Source organism: Anomaloglossus baeobatrachus, chromosome 6 (genome assembly GCF_048569485.1).
Source record: "Anomaloglossus baeobatrachus isolate aAnoBae1 chromosome 6, aAnoBae1.hap1, whole genome shotgun sequence".
Taxonomy (NCBI): domain Eukaryota; kingdom Metazoa; phylum Chordata; class Amphibia; order Anura; family Aromobatidae; genus Anomaloglossus; species Anomaloglossus baeobatrachus.
This window is the reverse complement of record NC_134358.1, coordinates 116,961,942-116,982,058: the sequence shown is the minus strand read 5'-3', so window position 1 is coordinate 116,982,058 and position 20,117 is coordinate 116,961,942. Positions and strand designations below refer to the sequence as shown.

The 20,117-nt window shown below is 43.8% G+C and overlaps 1 protein-coding gene across 1 annotated transcript in view; it reads right to left on the bottom strand.

Annotated features, from left to right (window-relative positions):
• Positions 1 to 5,509: 5,509 nt before the first annotated feature.
• PREX2 (phosphatidylinositol-3,4,5-trisphosphate dependent Rac exchange factor 2) overlaps positions 5,510 to 20,117 on the bottom strand; it is a 582,180-nt gene continuing 567,572 nt past the window's right edge. Inside the window, exon 40 of the mRNA XM_075353190.1 lies at positions 5,510 to 6,154. Coding sequence (XP_075209305.1) covers positions 6,109 to 6,154 — 46 coding nt within the window. The 3' untranslated portion in view covers positions 5,510 to 6,108. The remainder of the gene's footprint in view (positions 6,155 to 20,117) is intronic.

Genomic DNA, 20,117 nt, shown 5'->3' with positions numbered 1-20,117 from the left:
TCCTTTCATCACTTCTCCAATATATTGACATTTCAGACAGTTGCAGGATCTTTAATATCCATGCATCATTAAATGTAAGATCACTTGTTCAACCTTATATATCGTGGAAAACTGGGCTTTAAGAACAGACAAATGTATTGGTACTATGAGAATGATGTGGGGACAGGTAAAAATAGAGAAATAAAAACTTCTGGCCCAATGGCACTTCCACGTGTTATATATTAATAATGTATTGATTCTACTAGCACAAGTGGTCCTTTTTCCATCAGTTCGTGGAGGGGGCAGTGTTTTCTTCTACTTTAGTATTCTTTAGCGCATATCGACTCTGATCTGATAGCGGACGATTTTATTACCACTATCCTCTTTTTACTCCTAGTCGAGTCAAAATATCCGCCAGGTGAGTGCAATAATTGATTCATAAGCCATTATTTCAGAAGCCACTTTCACATGTATTAGAGGAATATATCGAATCTTTAGTATACATCTAAATTCTACTCCTCAGTACTTTTTAATCTAATTTTATATAATAATAATTCTAATAATATTAAAACACAATATATCTATCACATAAATACCCCCATGTAGACTAAGGGAGTTAAGTCACACAAATAGTAGAGCTTTGTAGTTCAGATTCAGTCTTTCATAAACAGGTAGTGATGGGTGATCCCGAACTGTAAAGATCGGGAATTGTACCGATCACATAGTGATCGTGTACACAATCCTGATTACGAGCTTTCCTGGGAAGCACGTGTTACAGATCGGGACCAGATCGGGTCCAGGGGCTGTAAAAAAAAAGCACATTATTAAAAAACATTATGATCATACTTACAAGTCCCGCGACGCGTCCCGCAGACACTGTTTCCTGGCCGCTTCTGCTTCCACATCCAATCCAATCATTGCTATGCCCCCTCGTAAGCACCACTGCCTAAAGGACCTTCTATGACGTCTTAGCCATGTGACCAGTCTGGTGTGAATGTTGTACAGACATTGGCTTACAGACTGGTCACATGACTATGACGTCATCAAAGGTCCTGTGAACTGAACTTTGATTGTCACTGTGGAGTATCGCATCGCATCACAGTGCACAATCTCCCAACAGAAGCGGTCAGCTGCATGTATTTCCATGCAGCTGAGGCGCTTCTGTCCTGAGAGTGTCAGGCTTTGCGGGATGATGCAATGCGAGGCGCAAGAGCAATCATATCCTCACTGTCAGCCTACTTCTCCCTCTATACAGAGCAATGTAGCAGAGCTGACATGGCTCTCTTTGCTTCTCACTTTGTATAGACTATGTCTGTACAGAGTGATGAAGCTGACATTGCTGTCCCTGTGTATTACATTGGACTAAGGATTTTTTTATTATAAAGATAAGAGTCTCTAAATGTTTTGTTTTATTTCTAATAAACAATTTTTTTCTCTGTGATGTGTTTTTTTTACTGTTTACTAGAAATTCATGGTGGCCATGTCTAATTTGGCATGACACCATGAATTTTGGGCTTAGTACTATCTGACAATGCCAGGCTGGTATTAACCCCTTTATTACCCAGCATGACACCACAATCAGGGCCACTGGACGAGCCGGGTAAAGCGCATGGAAATGGCGCTAAGAAACAATGCACCATTTCTAAGGGCAGCTGTGGGCTGTCGAGTATCCCAGCCCCCAGTTGCCTAGTTTTACCTGACTGGCGATCAAAATACGGCAGGAGCCCACGCATTTTTTTTTTTTATTATATTTTTAAATAATTAAAAAAAAAAAAAACAACTTAATGGCCTCCCTGTATTTTGATTGCCAGTCAAGGTAAAGCCAGGCAGATGGGGTGGCAGCCCATAGCCATCTGCTTTATCTGCACTGAGAATCAAAAATACTGTGGAGCGCTATGTCATTTTTTTTAATTATTTATTTATTTTTACAGTACTATGATGTCAAGCAATCAGAGACTCGGCACAGAGAATGGGCGTCTGCCATTGTCTGTTGGAGTAACCTGAAAAGAGAAAAATTAAGAATAATAAAGAGAAAAATAAAGAGAAAAATCAGAAATACTGAAAATTTTGCAGTGGTTTCTTAATTTTTACCAGAGCTGTATATATATATATATATATATATATATATATATATATATATATATATATATATATATATATATATACAGTGCAGACCAAACATTTGGACACACCTTCTCATTCAAGAAGTTATCTTTATTTTCATGACTTTAAAGATTGTAGATTCCCATTGAAGACATCAAAACTATGAATGAAAACATGTGGAGTGAAATACTTAAAAAAGTGTGAAACAACTGAAAATATGTTTTATATTATAGGTTCTTCAAAGTAGCCACCTTTAGCTTTGATTACTGCTTTGCACACTCTTGGCATTCTCTTGATGAGCTTCAAGAGGTAGTCACTGGAAATGGTTTTCCAACAGTCTTGAAGGAGTTCCCAGAAATGCTTAACACTTGTTGGCCTTTTTGCCTTCACTCTGCGGTCTAGCTCACCCCAAACCATCTCGATTGGGTTCAGGTCTGGTGACTGTGGAGGCCAGGTCATCTGGCATAGCATCCCATCACTCTCGTTCTTAGTCAAATAGCCCTTACACAGCCTGGAGGTGTGTTTGGGGTCATTGTCCTGTTGAAAAATAAATGATGGTCCAACTAAACACAAACCGGATGAAATAGCATGCCTGTCCTTAGCAGTGGTTTCCTAGTAGCTATATTACCGTGAAGGCCTGCTTCACAAAGTCTCCTCTTAATAGTTGTTCTAGAGATGAGAAGGTGTGTCCAAACTTTTGGTCTGTACTATATATATATATATATATATATATATATATATATATATATATATATATAATGTACACATTATATAGTTGTATAAAAATAAATAAATAATTAAAAAAAATAGTCAGCTTCCTGTATTTTAATTGCCAGCCAAGGTAAAGCCAGCGAGATGGGGGGTGGCAGCCTGTAGCCGTCCGCTTTATCTGAGCTGAGAATCAAAAATACCGTGGAGCACTATGTTACTTTTATAAATGATTCATTTTTATACAACCATGCAGTATATTGTGTGCGTGTATATATATATATATATATATATATATATATATATATATATACACACACACACACATATAGATATATATATATATATATATATACCTCTGGCAAAAATTAAGGGACCACTGCAAAGTTTTCATTTTTTTCTGATTTTCCTCTTTATAGGTATATTTTTGAGCGACTCATTCTTTTATTATGGAAACTAGTATTTTCAGAAAATAAATACAAATTTTGCCATGGCGGTATACACTATATATATATATATATATATATATATATACAAAATATATAGTTGTATAAAAATAAATAATTTTAAAAAATGGCGCAGATAAAGCGGATGGCTTCGGACTGCCACCCCCATCTGCCTGGCTTTACATTGGCTGGCAATCAAAATACAGGGAAGACAGTTTTTTTTAATTTAAAAAGATAATAAAAAAATGCGTGGGCTCCCGCCATATTTTGATCGCCTGTCAGGTAAAGCCAGGCAGCTGGGGGCTGGGATTCTTGGCAGCCCACAGCCAACCTTGGTAATGTTGCATTGTTTCGTAGTGCCATTTCCAGGCACTTTACTCAGCTTGTCCAGTGGCCCTGAAGGTGGTGGCACGCTGGGTAATAAAGGGGTTAATACCAGCTTTGTATTCTCAGATAGTACTGAGCCCAAAATTCATGGTGCCACGCCAAATTAGACATAGCCACCATGAATTTCTAATAAACAGTAAAAAAAACCCAGAACACATAGAAATTTTTTTTATTACAAATAAAGGAAAAAAAAACATTTAGAGACTCCATCTTTATTGTAAAAAAACTCCTTAGTCCGACGTAGTTCACAGGGACAGCAATGTCAGCTTCATCACGCTGTACAGACACAGTCTATACAAAGGGAGAAGCAGAGAGAGCCATGTCAGCTCTGCTACATTGCTCTGTACAGAGCGAGAAGCAGGCTGATAGTGAGGACCTTTAATGACGTCATAGTCATGTGACCAGTCTGTAAACCAATGTCTGTACAACATTCACACCAGACTGGTCACATGGCTATAACATCACGGAAGGTCCTTTAACCCGGGGGCACAGCAATCATCGGACTCGGAAACAGAAGCGACCAGGAGACAGAGTCTACAGAACGAGTCATGGGACCTGTAAGTATAATGACAATGTTTATTATTAACTATACTCTTTATTTTACAGCCCCCCTGCCCCATCCCATAATAGTAAAGACCAAGTTTGGTGATCAGACGCAAGATCATGTTATCTCGATCCCGATCTTTACTAAACGATCAGGCGAAGCTCCAGATCCCGACCATCGGGGGGATCGCCCATCACCATCAACAGGTTACAGGTGTGAAGATTACTTATAATTGAAAAACTGTAATTACTAATGTACTAGGCTGGATACACATGAACATAATATGTGTGCATTTTTGTGCCCATATTATGACCACGATCACAGGTCTAATAACCCAAAATATTAGCATAAACCTTCTTTTGTATGAGGATTTTTGTTTGTGTAAAATAGTTCTCATACTAAGGGTAGAGTCACACTGGCGTATAACTCACATGAGTGCAAAGTGAAAAAATCTCGCATTGCACTTGGCCCCATGTAGGATGCACATCTGCAAGATTTTCCTCAGCTCTAATCGGACTGAAGAAAAATTTGCAGTATGCTGCAATTGTCTGCAAGTCTCGGATCACTCACACCCATACAAATCTATGGGTGCGAGTGAAGCATTGGACTGCACTAGGATAACATCCGAGTGCACTGCAATATACGCACTGGTTGACAATGGAGGAGATGAAGAGATCACTCACTCCCTCTCCTCCGCAGCTGTGATCCGATCACAAGATCGGAGCACAGTTGCATGACACTTGGCTCATGCTTGCAGCAGAACGGGAACCAACGGTCATTAGCATATCACATACAATGCTCTCGCATCAGATGCCATACGCTAATGTGACTCCAGCCTAACACCTTCACCTGCATAATATAAAGCAGGCCCTTCTAAGATTTCCCAGTGGTTGGACTCCCCACAAATGTTAAGTGGTGAGATATCATTGTAAAATGTCAACAATTGCTATAACTGTAATACTGCTCTCAAGACAACCTGACAGATTCATCCTGCCCAAATTATGGCAGAATGAAACAGACAATTACCCCATTATTGTATCTATGTATATCTTACTTTCAAACCCTACCACATTTCGAAGAAAGAATACTTTCAAAAGCCAACTGGGGAAGATGCGAAGCCAGGACAGGCCTTCTCCCCGCCCTACTCCCTCTGACTGACAGATCTCCTTTGTTTTACATAATTTCAGTATTTTCTACAAAAGAGCCATCAAGTTCATGCATGAAAATAATTAAAAAGGCTATAAATAGTGTAAGTAAATACTGCTGGTTTTGGTATTTTTACACAGACAGGTCGGCAAAGCTCAAAGGCTGCTACTTGTACCACACAGTTCTGAAATGTCCATTATTTATTTTAATAGTAAAAAATTACAAAATGTATGTTGTCAATAACATCAATCTATTTAATGTATTGCCCAATGTTTTACATTATTCATGTGTTAATTAGTTATAAAAAGTCTATTTTTTCCATTATTTCCATATAACAAAGTCATGTTTTGAAAGGAGAGTCCAAATGGAGCAATAATGACCTGTGCTTTACATTCTACTGAATTATGACATATATTATATATGTAGCAGTTTATTGATAGCAAAGTAGATATAAATGTTTCCTTTAGAAATATATTTCCTTTTTTACTGACACATAATTAATACAAATATTAAAGTAAGTCCTGTCTGGATGTGGAAAAAAGAAAAGCTTGAAATGATAATCCAAAAACATTCAATGTCCTTGTTGATTTTTTTACAACACGTAAGTGCTTCATCCAGTGGGATTCCAGTGTACAAAACATGCCGCTGGCGAATTGTCCTTATAGCTCGTATTGAAGTGTCTTGTCCGCTGGAGAGGAGTTTCATCTTCTTATATACTGAATATCCACATTTATAAGAACAGTCGCAACACAAGTTCTGTTAAAATAATCCTCTCAGAATCCATGGTGGGTCCGTTCAGGGCTCATCGTCAGCAGGGGGCGGCTGGCACAGACGGTACAACCTAGAAAAATGACACATAGACAGTATTAGACTTTCAAATGTGACCATGTTTAGTGGTTAGGTTGGTGACAATTTATTCCTCATAAAGACATAAAAACTGCCACATAAACTGCTGGGGTTAGCATTACTTCCTAGGAACATTAGAGTTCCTTGGAATTGCCAATATTTTCGGTAGTGCTGTATAAAGATAGTCATCATTTTCTTTCTCAGTCCCTGTCCTAGGTGAGAGTTACAATTAAAAGAAGACCTTATACTCTATTTTATATACATAGAGATATATATATATATATATATATATATATCTATATATATATATATATATATATATATATATATATATATATAGATATCTATATATATAATTGCCTTATTCTGTCTGTCTGTCTGTCTGTCTATCTGTCTGTCTTGCTCCAAAATTGTGTCCTTACGGTGACACAAAGCTGATTGGCCGCTGGGCTCGCCATGGCCCCGCCCCCCCGCACGGATTGGCCGCTCGTCCAGGCTGCGCCCCCACACGGATTGGCCGGCCGCTCGCCCAGGCTCCGCCCCCCCCACAGATTGGCCTCTTGCCCCGGCACCCTGCAGACATTGGCAACTCGGCCACGCCCCGCCCCCCTCAGGCAATGCACGCTAGCTCTGGCCCCGCCCCCCACACGCATTCCCCGAACCGACACGGTCATGGAGCCACGACTCACAGGTGAGTACTGTACCCCCGGGAGCCCACATCAGCGTACGCCGCCAAACCAGCCGACACATACCCTCGCATTGCTGGGGCTGGCCGGCGTATGCTGGTGTGGGCTCCCGTGCGAGCGGGGGACGAGATACGCTGGTAACCATGGTAGCATAGTTACCAGCGCATCAAGATCCTGCAGCGGCGGAACATACACACACGCACACACATAACAGCACACACACACATCAGATCACACTCACTCATCATAAACTGTCAGTACTAACAAAAAAAAAAAATCGACAAAAGAAATTTATTTGAAAATACAGTCCCCAAAACATTTCCTCTTTCACCAATTTATTGTAAGAAAAAAAATAAAGGGGTCCCACGATGACTCTGGACCGTCTAGAATATGGGGGGAGACACTCAGGGACTGTATCCCCCATTTTCTAGGAGTGCGGACCCTTCATGTGAGGAGTGTGGGTGCAATGAATCTGCACTCACTCTCCCCGGGTCCACAGCAGCAGAGTCCATGTCGTAATGGTTGCTACCAAAGCTGCAATGCCCTGCTCATGAGGTAAGGGCATGCCTAATCAGGAGAACTACTGTAGAGGAAGCTCTGCTCACTGGTATATAGGTGCTCAGAGGTAATAATAGATAAAATTAGTGAGTAACCTCGGCACTCTAAATCTCCCAGACTAAGTCAGTAAGTCACAACGGATAGTAATGCAAAATCACTCTTTATTGGTCCGTATTAAGAAAAAAAAATTTTCATAAGCATATATGTTTTTGTCCAAAACAAGTTACAAATGACGTTTCGGCCTGAGCCTTCGTCAGATTGGACTTATCTGCATGTAATCATGAAAAATGACAATAATCAGTATCACATAAGAGTGAGAGAACAATAACATAAACTCGAACAATGTAAAGGTACAATTGGGATGCAGCAAAAAAATTGCAACACAGCAAGAAATGAAACACATGATACAAATGTCATAATACAGTACAAGGACAATATAGTAATGACAAATATGGGGTCAGAGTAGGCTTAGACAGCTCTGGTACGAAAGAGATGTCAATCATAAAGTAACATGTGCAGTAGGTGTAGAGCTACACTATGCATGGCAGAGCTAATGGGTAGACCGACCATAGAAAAAGAACGGAGAAAAAGTGGAGAAAAAGTGGAGAAAAAATGGAGAAAAAAATGGAGAAAAAGTGGAGAAAAAGTGGAGAAAAAGTGGAGAAAAAAATGGAGAAAAAGTGGAGAAAAAGTGGAGAAAAAGTGGAGAAAAAGTGGAGAAAAAGTGGAGAAAAAAATGGAGAAAAAGTGGAGAAAAAGTGGAGAAAAAGTGGAGAAAAAAGTGGAGAAAAAATGGAGAAAAAGTGGAGAAAAAGTGGAGAAAAAGTGGAGAAAAAGTGGAGAAAAAAATGTAGAAAAAGTGGAGAAAAGGTGGAGAAAAGGTGGAGAAAAAGTGGAGAAACAGTGGAGGAAAGGTGGAGAAAAAGTGGAGAAAAAATGGAGAAAAAGTGGAGAAAAAGTGGAGAAGAAGTGGAGAAGTGGAGAAGAAGTGGAGAAGAAGTGGAGAAGTGGAGAAGAAGTGGAGAAGAAGTGTTTGTTCATGCCAGATGGGAGATAAATAATTTTTTACCGGCGCTGTCATTTACTGTAACGTGATCATCGGTGTACGGTGTATACCTGTGATCACGTGAGCGGGGACCGGAAAAACCGTCCTGAATCATGATCTCCAGGGTCTCAGCTAGCCCTGAAACCCCGGAGATTTTCTGACGCCAGGGGGCGTTATTCACTTATTTCTGCCTGCTGTTTATAAACGGCAGATCAGAATAAGGCTACATTAACACGACTGATCCATTTTTGCGGTCTGCAAAAAACAGTCCGTTTTTTTTCACGGGTGCATCTGTGTGGCATCCGTTTCCGTTCCGTAGACGGTCCGTATGTCATCTGTTTGTCATCCGTGTGCCTTCCGTTTTTTTTGTGTACTGCAAAAAAACTGAAGGAGGGTAAATGCATAAATTTACCCAGGATCCATAGCTTCATCCTACATGAGGCGGTCACATGTTCCCTCCAGTGCCATTTTCTACTGGTTTTCAAAGCGTAGAGCGCTCTGGTGATTTTCCTGTGCTTGTGCACTTCATATCAGTCTTTTCTGTCATTATAATGGCAGAAAGACACATAATGTCCCACTCTCCTGCATTTTGTAATTTTGCACCCTTTGGTGCCTTTCATGTGGCACTAAGGGGTGCTTAGGTTTGTATTTAGCCAAAAAAATGAAAAAAAAAAAAATGACGTAGGGTTCCCCCTAGTTTTGTAGACAGCTAGGGTAAAGCAGACGGCTGCAGCCTGCAGACTACAGCTGGCAACCTCACCTTGGCTGGTAATCCAAAACTGAGGGCACCCCATGCTGTTATTTTAAATTAAATAAATAATTTTTAAAAAAAAACACGTAGGGGTCCCCCCAAAATTGGATCACCAGCCAAGGTAAAGCAGACAGCTGGGGTCTGATATTCTCAGACTAGGGAGGTCCATGGTTATTGGACTCTCCCCAGCCTAAAAATAGCAGGCCGCAGCCGCCCCAGAATTGGCGCATCCATTAGATGCGCCAATCCTGGTGCTTCGCTCCAGCTCATCCCGCGCCCTGGTGCGGTGGCAAACGGGGTAATATATGGGGTTAATACCAGATGTGTAATGTCACCTGGCATCAAGTCCTGGGGTTGGTGAGGTCAGGCGTCTATCAGATACCCGACATCACCAACCCAGTCAGTAATAAAAAAAATAGACGACAAACACATTTTTATTTGAAAAAACACTCCCCAAAACATTCCCTCTTTAACCAATTTATTAGAAAGAAAACTAAATCCAGGTCTGGTGTAATCCAAGGGGTTGCCATGACGATCCACACTGTCCCAGTCAATGAAGAGCAGAATGTTCCCCATTGGCTGGGAGAGCAGTGCAGTGACCTGAGCTAACATCAATAGGTCAGCCCAGGTCACTGCAGGGGATGACAAGTGCTGCTGTCAGCGAGGTTCATTACCTGCGCTGATCTCCTGCACTGCCGACAGCCCCTGTCACTGAGTTCAATGACCGCCGCCTTCACAGCCAAGTATCGTGAGAGGCCCATGACGTCACCGCTAGTCAGTCTCGGGTCGGAAGCGAGAGAAGGTGATGTGACAAGCGGCGGCCATGGAGGACAGTGACAGCGCTGAGGTCGGGATGGCGGGACTTCATCACCGCAGGTAAGCCGAGCGGGGCCATGTGTGCAGAGTGTGTGTGTGTGTGTGTGTACGTGTGTACATGCCGCGGGCAGGAGGGGGCGGAGCAAGCTGAGCGGGGAAGTGTGGGCTTCCTGCAAGTAACTAGGATAAACATCGGGTTACTAACCAAAGCGCTTTGGTTGGATACCCGATGTTTATCTTGGTTACCAGCTTCTGGCAGGCTGCCAGCGATGGCTCCTGCACACTGTAGCTGTAAAAAGCCCTGCTTTTTGCTGCTAGAACCGTTCTCGAACGTATCTAGAACTATCGAGCTTTTGCAAAAAAGCTCGAGTTCTAGTTCGATCTAGAACAGCCCCCAAAATCACTCGAGCCGCGAACTGGAGAACCACGAACCGCGAACCGCGCTCAACTCTAGTTATCATACTGTGTTTGGGGGCCAAGTTTCTTGGCATTATACCCTATAGGAGCCATGGAACGGGTGTCAATGTATGAGAACACTAAGAGGCTTCCATAGGAGGAAAATTACTTTGAAAAGGCAGCAAAGTTTTGTGATACTCTTTTCTATCGAATATTTTTTTTTTTTTGTGGAGAGGGGGCAATTAGGATTTCTGCTATGGGGTCCCATGATTTGATGCCGATGTTCTGCCAAAATATATAGCTGACACAATGGGGATAATGTGTGATAAATTAATGAGCCAATACACATTAGTTTAAAGTTATCTAAATTTGTTGATTTTAGAAGGATCACCCAACTATCGACCATAATGTGTATTGGGGGCTTCTGACTCGACAAATAAAGTGGGGTGCAGAAAGGATTATGTCATTTGAATTCAGAGGACTATTCCTTTTTATTATATTATCAGCGTTTCTCCACTCTCCATATTGATAACAGTGATCCTGCGTGGTGTATGAGAGAGTCGTGATTGGTAGTTGTCATTTGTAAATTAACCCATAAGGAAAAGATCCTGATCACAGATGACCAGATAAGCTCCAAATAATGATGTTTTTTGCTAGCTATGTGCACATGAAGTATTTTTGCTTAATTTTTGGGATGTAAACTGGGTATGTGCACACAGGGTGTTTTAGACGCTGACTCACAAGTGTTTGCTTACAAAGTTGCTACAGGAACAAGTCCACAACTATTTCCTGAAGTGGATCCGCCGGCAGTTTTGCCATCATTTTCGTGGCAGCTTCTTGCTCTATCTTGTAAAAAGATAGCAGACAACTTCCGAGATGAAGCCACTGGAAGAATGAACATGATACTTCTTTTAACTGCTCCAGAGTTCCTAAACCCTGAAGCAGTTAAAAGAAGTGATAAAGGGCTGAAAATGTGCAATGTAATATAATTTTTTTTCCATAAACATGCATGTTCATTTTTCTTTAACATTTTTTTAGATATTTTTTTTCCATTTCGGACTCTGTCTGAATAAGATAAATAAGACATTGTGTGCACATTAATATTGAGCGGAAGTGTAGCGCCCCTGAGGCTCCAGTCGCCACAGGGTACTGCACCTAACTTAAGGTGCAGTGCTCAACCCGGGTCCAGAGGAGGTTGGTGCTGATTCCACTTACACAATTCATACACACACAACCAGGTTGCCCTCCTTTGCCGTGGACCGGGCTTGGTTCGGGTCAAAAGGGTTCGCCAACGTAGTTGGGTCTTTAGGGTACCACCACACTTTGGATCTGCAATCCACTAGTGGTGGGACCTGGGACGGGAAGAGCAACCAACAGGGGGAGATAGGAGTCACCACAACAGTTAGAGACGGTTCTCCAGCAGGAGAGGAAGAGAGCAGTTGGGTTTTACAAAGGTTCCGGTGGGACGCAGGAGTCGATTCGGTCACCGAGGGGAGAGCTTTATTGCTCCCTCGGGACTGGCACAGTGCAGGGTGCAGAATCCTAGGGTGGATAAACTTCAAGTCATCCATAAAAATCTGCAGGCTTGGGGGATTGCATGTCCCTCCGGTCCCCACAGTTCCCAGAGTATGGTGCCAGATAGGATCCGGGATCGTGTTCCAAGGCAGGCCCCACAACGGACCCATGGCACCTGCATACGGGCAGGGAATAAACATGGCACAAGAACCGGGGTCCCCAAGAGTTTCAGGCCACAGGGATCCAACACCAAGTGCAAGGAGGAAGAGCCCATTGACCACTCTATCGGCTCTGACCTCTAAAGGATCTGGGTTCGATGGGGCCCATCACAGCGGGTGACCGGCACTACCCGGGCGAGAGGCAGAACTGTGAGTAAAACACCTGGAACCTGAAGAGACTGTGTCCGCCTGTATTTCCTGGCGCCACCACCCCGCGCCTCAGCGCCCGCCATTACTACACCATCCATCATCCTCCACGGGGCCCACTCCACTTGTGGGGATCAGAAACACCTCAGCTGCTACTACCATCCACCCCAGAGGACAGCGACAGCAGCGGCGGCTATTCCCTAGCTGCATACCGCAGGTGGCATCACAAAATCAACCTCCGCCATCATCCTTCACCACCCCATCCCCTTTATTGTACACCTCGGGGCCACGGAACTGGGCAGGGTCACACTTGACATCCCTGACCTGCAACAGCCCGGCAATGAGTAAGGTTAACCCCCTGCCCCGTGGGTGCTACAGAAACTCCAGGGTTTTTTTTGACTGCACAGAGATATGGTCTGAACATACTGTGGAGACACGGGGCTCAGTGGGTGCTCTCGTCCACTAAAACCCGCCGCCTTTAGAAAGACAGCGTGGCTCAGGGCTCATCCCAACTGAAAGCCGGCCTCCTTAACCGTGGGCGTAACACTACTCAGACAACACAGGGTGAGGGAACCACAATAATTAGACTTTATTGGATCCCCAAACAATTAACGGCACATAACACATAACCAGCAAAACACAAAAGTAACAGGCAACAGAGTCTCACCCTTCCGCTGGCTCACCAGGGATTTAGAATGTCCTTGCCTCAGAGGTTCCAGGGCCGCTTACTCCAATCCAGCAGCACCCCGCTTTTGGCGGGCACCCACCGAGAAAGGAATAATGCCAGATTCAGGAAGCTGTGTGAGGTCTGCAAAGTCTGTAACAGGTGACTGAACTGTCCCAACCTGAGTGTCCTCCTTAGGTAGTCCTGGTATGATGTTACAATCCTGGCAGCCGGAATCAAAATCCCTAGGCTGTGGATATGGTCTCCAACCAGAACCGGAGGCCCTAGATTGAAGCCATAAGATATCCTGATCCTCTAGTCAGCTCCAAAGAGCTTAGACTGGATCCATCAGCATCCATCAACCTTCATCAACCTGGTGGCTTAAAGAAGTCCCTTTTATAGCCATAACTTTCCCTTAGGATACACTGCGTCCTCATTGATTGGTTGGACAAGATTGCTTCTCCCATTGGATGAATTTCAAGCTGCATGAATAATGTTCATTTAAATGATGTGCATAGAAAGACTCAGTATATCTACATGGAGTCGGCAAGTCACCGACTAGACAATGGCTACTAAGGTAATTACATTATCAATACACAACTACAATACAATGATTACTGGAAAAGTCTGGAGAGCAATAGCTAAGAAAACATGACTTAGCACACATAAGAACAATAGTCTGGCTGAATGTTAAGAAACTTTAACCCATGAGAGTCCATGTCGTCACATTCCTCCCCCTTCTTAATATTAGCCAGACATGATAGGCTTCCGATCATCCTTTTCCTCTTAACGGCATTGTCCTTGTAAATGGTGAGGTCAGCAACAGAGGCTTGCATCTATACACCTCCCCCTGATTACCTCCCCCAAGTTGAGCAGCCATATTGTGGACAAGCACTAAAGTGGGGTCCATGACTTGGGCCTGCACAAATCTCCCACTATCAATCCTCCCCCAGTCAATAGCCACAGTGTGGTTAGGCTTACTCACGGTTCTTGTCTTAGAAGTGGATGATGGAGACCGGGAATGCAAACCATCCCTGGAAAAGATGTTAGAAAGATCCACATCAGGGTCCTGCTTGGCTTGGAGGTGGGTGATGGCTGCTTCAAATTGACTGGATAGTCTTTGTCCTATGTCATTCTCCAAAATGACTGGTGTGAGCAGGTAATTCACAAGCCCCACTTTCACTTCCCTTTGAGTGGTATCCGAAACAACAGGCTTGGTGGGGCCATCTATGAACCCCACTTCAACTTCCTCCTGGCTAGTCCCCGAAACAACAGGTGTGGGGAGGCTGTCCATAAACTCCATATGGACCTCTTCCTGGTCAGACCCCAAAGTAACTGGTGTGGGGACGGTGTCCATAAGCTCCACATCAGCCTTGCTCTGATTAGTCTCCACAATGACAGGTGTGGGGAGGCTGTTCACAAGTCTCACATCAACCTCTCCCTGGTCCTTTCCCGAAATAACTGGTGAGGGGACGGTGTCCATAAGCTCCACATCAGCCTTGCTCTGGTCAGTCTCCACAATGTCAGGTATGGGGAGGCTGTTCACAATCCCGACATCGATCACTTCCTGGTTGGTCCCCAAATTACCAGGTGTGGGGAGGCTGTCCACAAGCTCCACCTTGACCTCTCCCTGGTCGGTCCTTAGGTCCAACTGCACACATGCCAGAGGAATGTCTGAGCACTGGCCCTCAGCCAGGAAGATGGATAATTGGGAATCTGGTAAAGGGTCTTCTGGGGAAACAATAACTGGGCTTACCAGAGTGAAGGAAGATCCAATGTCTCGAAGTCTCTGAGCCTGTATATCACCGACCTTGACCATCTGGATGTGGGGATGGAGGTTGGCTGGTGTACGGTGTCCGGCCTGCCGTAGGGTGTGGACTGGATAAACCACTTCCTCAGCTATTGGTGTTTCTTGGGAGTAGCATTCCTCAGGTCTCGTTGGTTCATCTCGGCATATGTTGACTGGTTGCAGTGGCAGACGGGCTCCAAGCATGCGGCCTCGGTTTTGGAGACAATCTTTATCTATATGTCCATTGCGCCCACATGTATAACAGCGCCATAGATTGGGCGAGTCACAGGCCCTGTTTGTAGCACCCACCGAGAAAGGAATAATGCCAGATTCAGGAAGCTGTGTGAGGTCTGCAAAGTCTGTAACAGGTGACTGAACTGTCCCAACCTGAGTGTCCTCTTTAGGTAGTCCTGGTATGACGTTACAATCCTGGCAGCCGGAGTCGAAATCCCTAGGCTGTGGATATGGTCTCCAACCGGAACCGGAGTCCCTAGATTGAAGCCATAAGATATCCTGATCCTCTAGTCAGCTCCAAAGAGCTTAGACTGGATCCATCAGCATCCATCAACCTTCATCAACCTGGTGGCTTAAAGAAGTCCCTTTTATAGCCATAACTTTACCTTAGGATACACTGCGTCCTCATCGATTAGTTGGACAAGATTGCTTCTCCCATTGGATGAATTTCAAGCTGCATGGATAATGTTCATTTAAATGATGTGCATAGAAAGACTCAGTATATCTACATGGATTCGGCAAGTCACCGACTAGACAATGGCTACTAAGGTAATTACATTATCAATACACAACTACAATACAATGATTACTGGAAAAGTCTGGAGAGCAATAGCTAAGCAAACATGACTTAGCACACATAAGAACAATAGTATGGCTGAATGTTAAGAAACTTTAACCCATGAGAGTCCATGTTGTCACACATACCACATCAAACAGTATATAGACATTACAGCAGGGAATTACAGCTGATTCTTTTTGTGAGGCAAAACATTTCCCTGCTCGTTTTTAAAAAATGTTTTACCTCAAAGAACTTTTTTTAATTACGCCTCTGCTTAGATGTGGTATGATCAGACTATGTTCCTGTACAGTCAGACACGGCCATTACACAGTACAAAGCATGGACACATGAAGAAGAGTATTGCAGCACAGGAACATTATTTTTAAACAGATCCAATTATGGAACTTACAATTATTCCGAGATCTATTAATTAAAATGAATTTCATTTATGGGAAAACCCCTTTAAAACACAGAAATTATGAACAAGAGAGTGGTTTTACATGAGAAATTAATATGAAGCCATTTATTTTTTGGTCCACTCCAAAAAATTCTTTGACTGGTATATTAAAGTATAGGAAAAGATCCTGATGCAAAAACTAGATGAGAAAAAAATTCTCCTAATGCAAAAAAAGTACAAACAAGAAATGTAAATGAAAACTTAAAAGTTGGAATAATAAGAAAATAGTACAATATATTATAAGAGACTGAGTAAAACACCACAGCAGTGTGGGGCAGTGCCTCAGTAATGATCGCTGAGGTAATATCATCATATCATTCTCCTGGCTGGTCATAGTTTGCCTTCATTACGGCCAGGACCCCGCTGATTTCCTGCTGCTTTATTGCATTGTTTGTTTACCGCTGTTCTAAGTAATCATATAATATCCTGTCCCCTGACTTTCTGTAATGCCGCCTCTCCACAGAGGCGGAGGCAGGCCATAGATCTTGTGCTACAGACTGAGATTTCTCTCCTTATGTAATAAGATGTATGTCACCTCAGCTTCACAGAGGCATTTGTTTCTCCTGTTGTCTTTTTCACAGCATAAAACCATAGTGCAAAAAACAGTCAGTCATCTGTAGAAATACTTTATCATAGATAAATACAATAGCATTGGCTGCAATGTTTAATATAAGCAAATCCCCAGAATATTTAGGACTTGGCATACAGTACATGCTCACAATGAGCTTTGCTCCCACTTTTTACGCTGAGCAGGGGCGTAATGATCATGGTCACAGAGATCGCAACCGGGCCCAGAAGGGATAGGGGCCCGGAGCCTGCCCTGAAGAGAAGCAGTCGGCTCCTCTCAGTGAGAGAGGAGCTACACTATTCCTGTACTAGTTTTAATACAAGTGGCGGAGCAGTGCTTGGCTCCCCCCTCCAGCCTATTCCTGCCTGTGACCTTGGGCTCTCTGACCCTGCCGCGTCTTCTACAGTGTGTGGAGTGTGGTACTGCTGCCATCCTGAGCTGCAGGGAAACTAATGGTCAGTGCAGCTCCTTCTTTTCCCTCCCTCTCATGGGTCAGTGCAGCCTCTTCCTCTCCCTACCTCTTGTAACTAGAAGCAGTCAGGACTGAGAGCAGAGGGAGAGGGAGGAGGACATGGCAACTGTAGCAGCAGAACCTGTGACAGTGGCAGCTCAGCTCTGAGTCCTGCTCTGTGCTGTGCCTTCCATTTCCTGCAGACCAGAGACTTCACTGGTCATGGCTGCTGCCCTACTAGTGATGGGCAGTCCGGCACTTTGTAGTGATCTGGTTCCCATGGCTCCGCTCACCAAAAAGAGCCGGATCTTTCAGATTGTTCTCGGCTCCTTATTAAATATGTGTTCACCTCAGGTGAACACATTAAGATTATAGTAACGCCGCCAAAGCCACGCCCACCCACGGCAAACCCCGCCCACTTACAAGCGACCAATTAGATTGCTGAGTAGGCGGAGTTTAGCCACGGGTGGCCATTTTGAGATTTTATTGGCTCACACTAGTGATCCGGCTCCTGTCGTTCACAGCAGGGAGCCGGATCTTTGTGTCGGATCGTTCGCGACCGACACATCACTATGCCCTACGATGGGGCAGGGATTAGAAGGCCCTGCTGCTCCTGGGGACTGACTTCAGTATAGGTAAGTACATGTAATAGTGTGTATGCAGAATATAGTGTAAATGAGTGTGTATGTAGGTAGTATATAGTGTATAGAAGTTGGAATATAATGTATATAATAATTTGTATATATGTATAGTATATAAGTGTGTATATGGTATACAGTAAATGTAGTATAATGCACAGTATACTATGCATGCAATATTGTGTATGTACAGTATACTGCATGTTTCTCTGTAGGGGTTTATGAGTGCAAGTGGAAAAACTGTATCAGAAGAGAACAACATTGAGTTTTTTGGCCACAATCAAAAATAGTGGGGGTTTTACGGCACGTCCTGGACCCAACATGTCCTGACCTGCGGGGCCGCAAGTCTCATCCGCAGGAGACCGCAGCTGCTCGTACCCACGATCAGGGTTCAGTGCGCTGCAGTCTCTCGCTTGTGTTCTCCCTAAGGAGGACGCATGTCATTCTGCAGTAAACAATTAACATGCTGCGGCTTGGAAAGTCGCACCGCAGGTCAGTGTTTACTGCAGAAAAAACAAGCACAATGGGCACGGGATTTCTAGAAATCCCATCCACTATGCTTGTACTGTACAACGTAGCATTTTGTATGCAGCAAAAACACGCTACATCCAAAACGCTGCAAACACTGATCATGGACCCGCACGCTAACTGCAGAAAAAATGCAGTGTCAACCAAAGACATGTACAATTAGCAACAACCTCATCAACTGCCATAGAGTTAGAGGTTAAGAAGCTGGAAGAAGTTGAGCGAAACGTGCTTCGGAGTTTAAACTGCACCATGTTAATGACAAAATGCATGCATCTTGCTTCCCCAGCAAAGTCTATGAGAAGTCAAAACTTCCAAGTGCACATTGTTTTTTTTAGGCAGCGTTTTGTTTGACAAATATATGTCAAAATCGTTGCGTAAAAAAAAGCAGCATGTCACTTCATTGCGTTTTGTGATCACTTTCCACCCATTGAAATGGATGAGGTATGTCAAAATGTAACCAAAATGTTTGCATTTGCACTGCATTTTAGTTGCATTTTGCATCCCTTCTTGGCAACAAAAAAGCAGGTTTCTCGGTCTCTCTATCTCTCTGTCGGTCTCTCCTTCTCCCCTCTCTCTCCCTCCTTCATACTCACCGATCACTGGCGCGGCTCAGCTGACACACTGCTCCCGCAGCTTTTCCTTCTGTAAGTGCCAGCTGTTCGTTAGGTTCATCTCATATTCACTGCTTCCCCCGCCCACCAGTGCCTATGATTGGTTGCAGTCAGAAGCGCCCCCACGCTGAGTGACAGCTGTCTCACTGCAACCAATCACAGCTGCCGGTGGGTGGGCCTATATCGTGCAGTAAAATAAATAAATAATTAAAATAAAACGAGGTGCGGTCCCCCCCAATTGATACCCAGCCAAGATAAAGCCTCACAGCTCTGGGCTGGTATTCTCAGACTGGGGAGGCCTATCATTTTTAAGCTGCCTGCAGCCTAAAAATATCAGCCAGCAGCCACCCGGAATTGCTGCATTCATTAGATGCTACAGTCCCGGGACCTTACCCGGATCATCCCGATTACCCTGGTGCGGTGGCAATCGGGGTAATAAGGAGTTCATGGCAACCCATAACTGTCACTAAGGCCTAGGTTAATCATGGCAGGTATCTATGAGACACTCCCCATGATTAATCTGTAAGCGAAAGTAAATAAACAAAAACACCCCAAATATCCTTTATTTGGAATAAAAGACAAAAGAACACCATCTTTCACCACTTTATTAACCCCCAAACACCCCTCCAGGTCCGACGTAATCCACACGAGGTTCCACGATGCTTCCAGCTCTGCTACATCGGAAGCTCACAGTGAGCGGCTATAGAGCACGACCGCTGGCTGTGAGCTCCATGCAGCAACTGAAGTGAGTCGTGCCATCAGCAGTATCGTCACTCAGGTTACCCGCGGCCACAGCTGGAGTCCTTCACCTGTCACCGCAAATCAGTCCGTGACACAGCCGCGGAATGAGAATGAACTCAAGTGAAGCTCTGACGTCACAGCTGCGGGGCCCGCACTACTGCATATGTCGCGGCACTGACGTCAGAAGTTCACCCGAATTCATTCTCATCACATGTCTCTGTCTCCTGTCAGCGGGCAGTCATGCTATCTATTCTTTCTATCTATTTTTTCTATCTATCCCTCTATCTATCTATGTATTTTAGCTATCTATCAAATCCTATTCTATCATATTTTATTTCTCTATTGAAAATGTACTGTCCAAAGTGCAGCCCAAACGCAGGTAAAACGCATCGAAAACGTATGTGTTTTTACCGCGTTTTGTTTGTCAAACGCAGTGTTTACATTTGGCAAGAGTCTGCTAGAGGGTGTATTTTGGTTGTCAAACCAGAACACAGCGTGCGGACATAGCCTTAATGTATTCATTGATTTTACGTGTTATGGAACAATGCACATGGAGTATACTGGGTATGTCACAGTCCCACAAGCT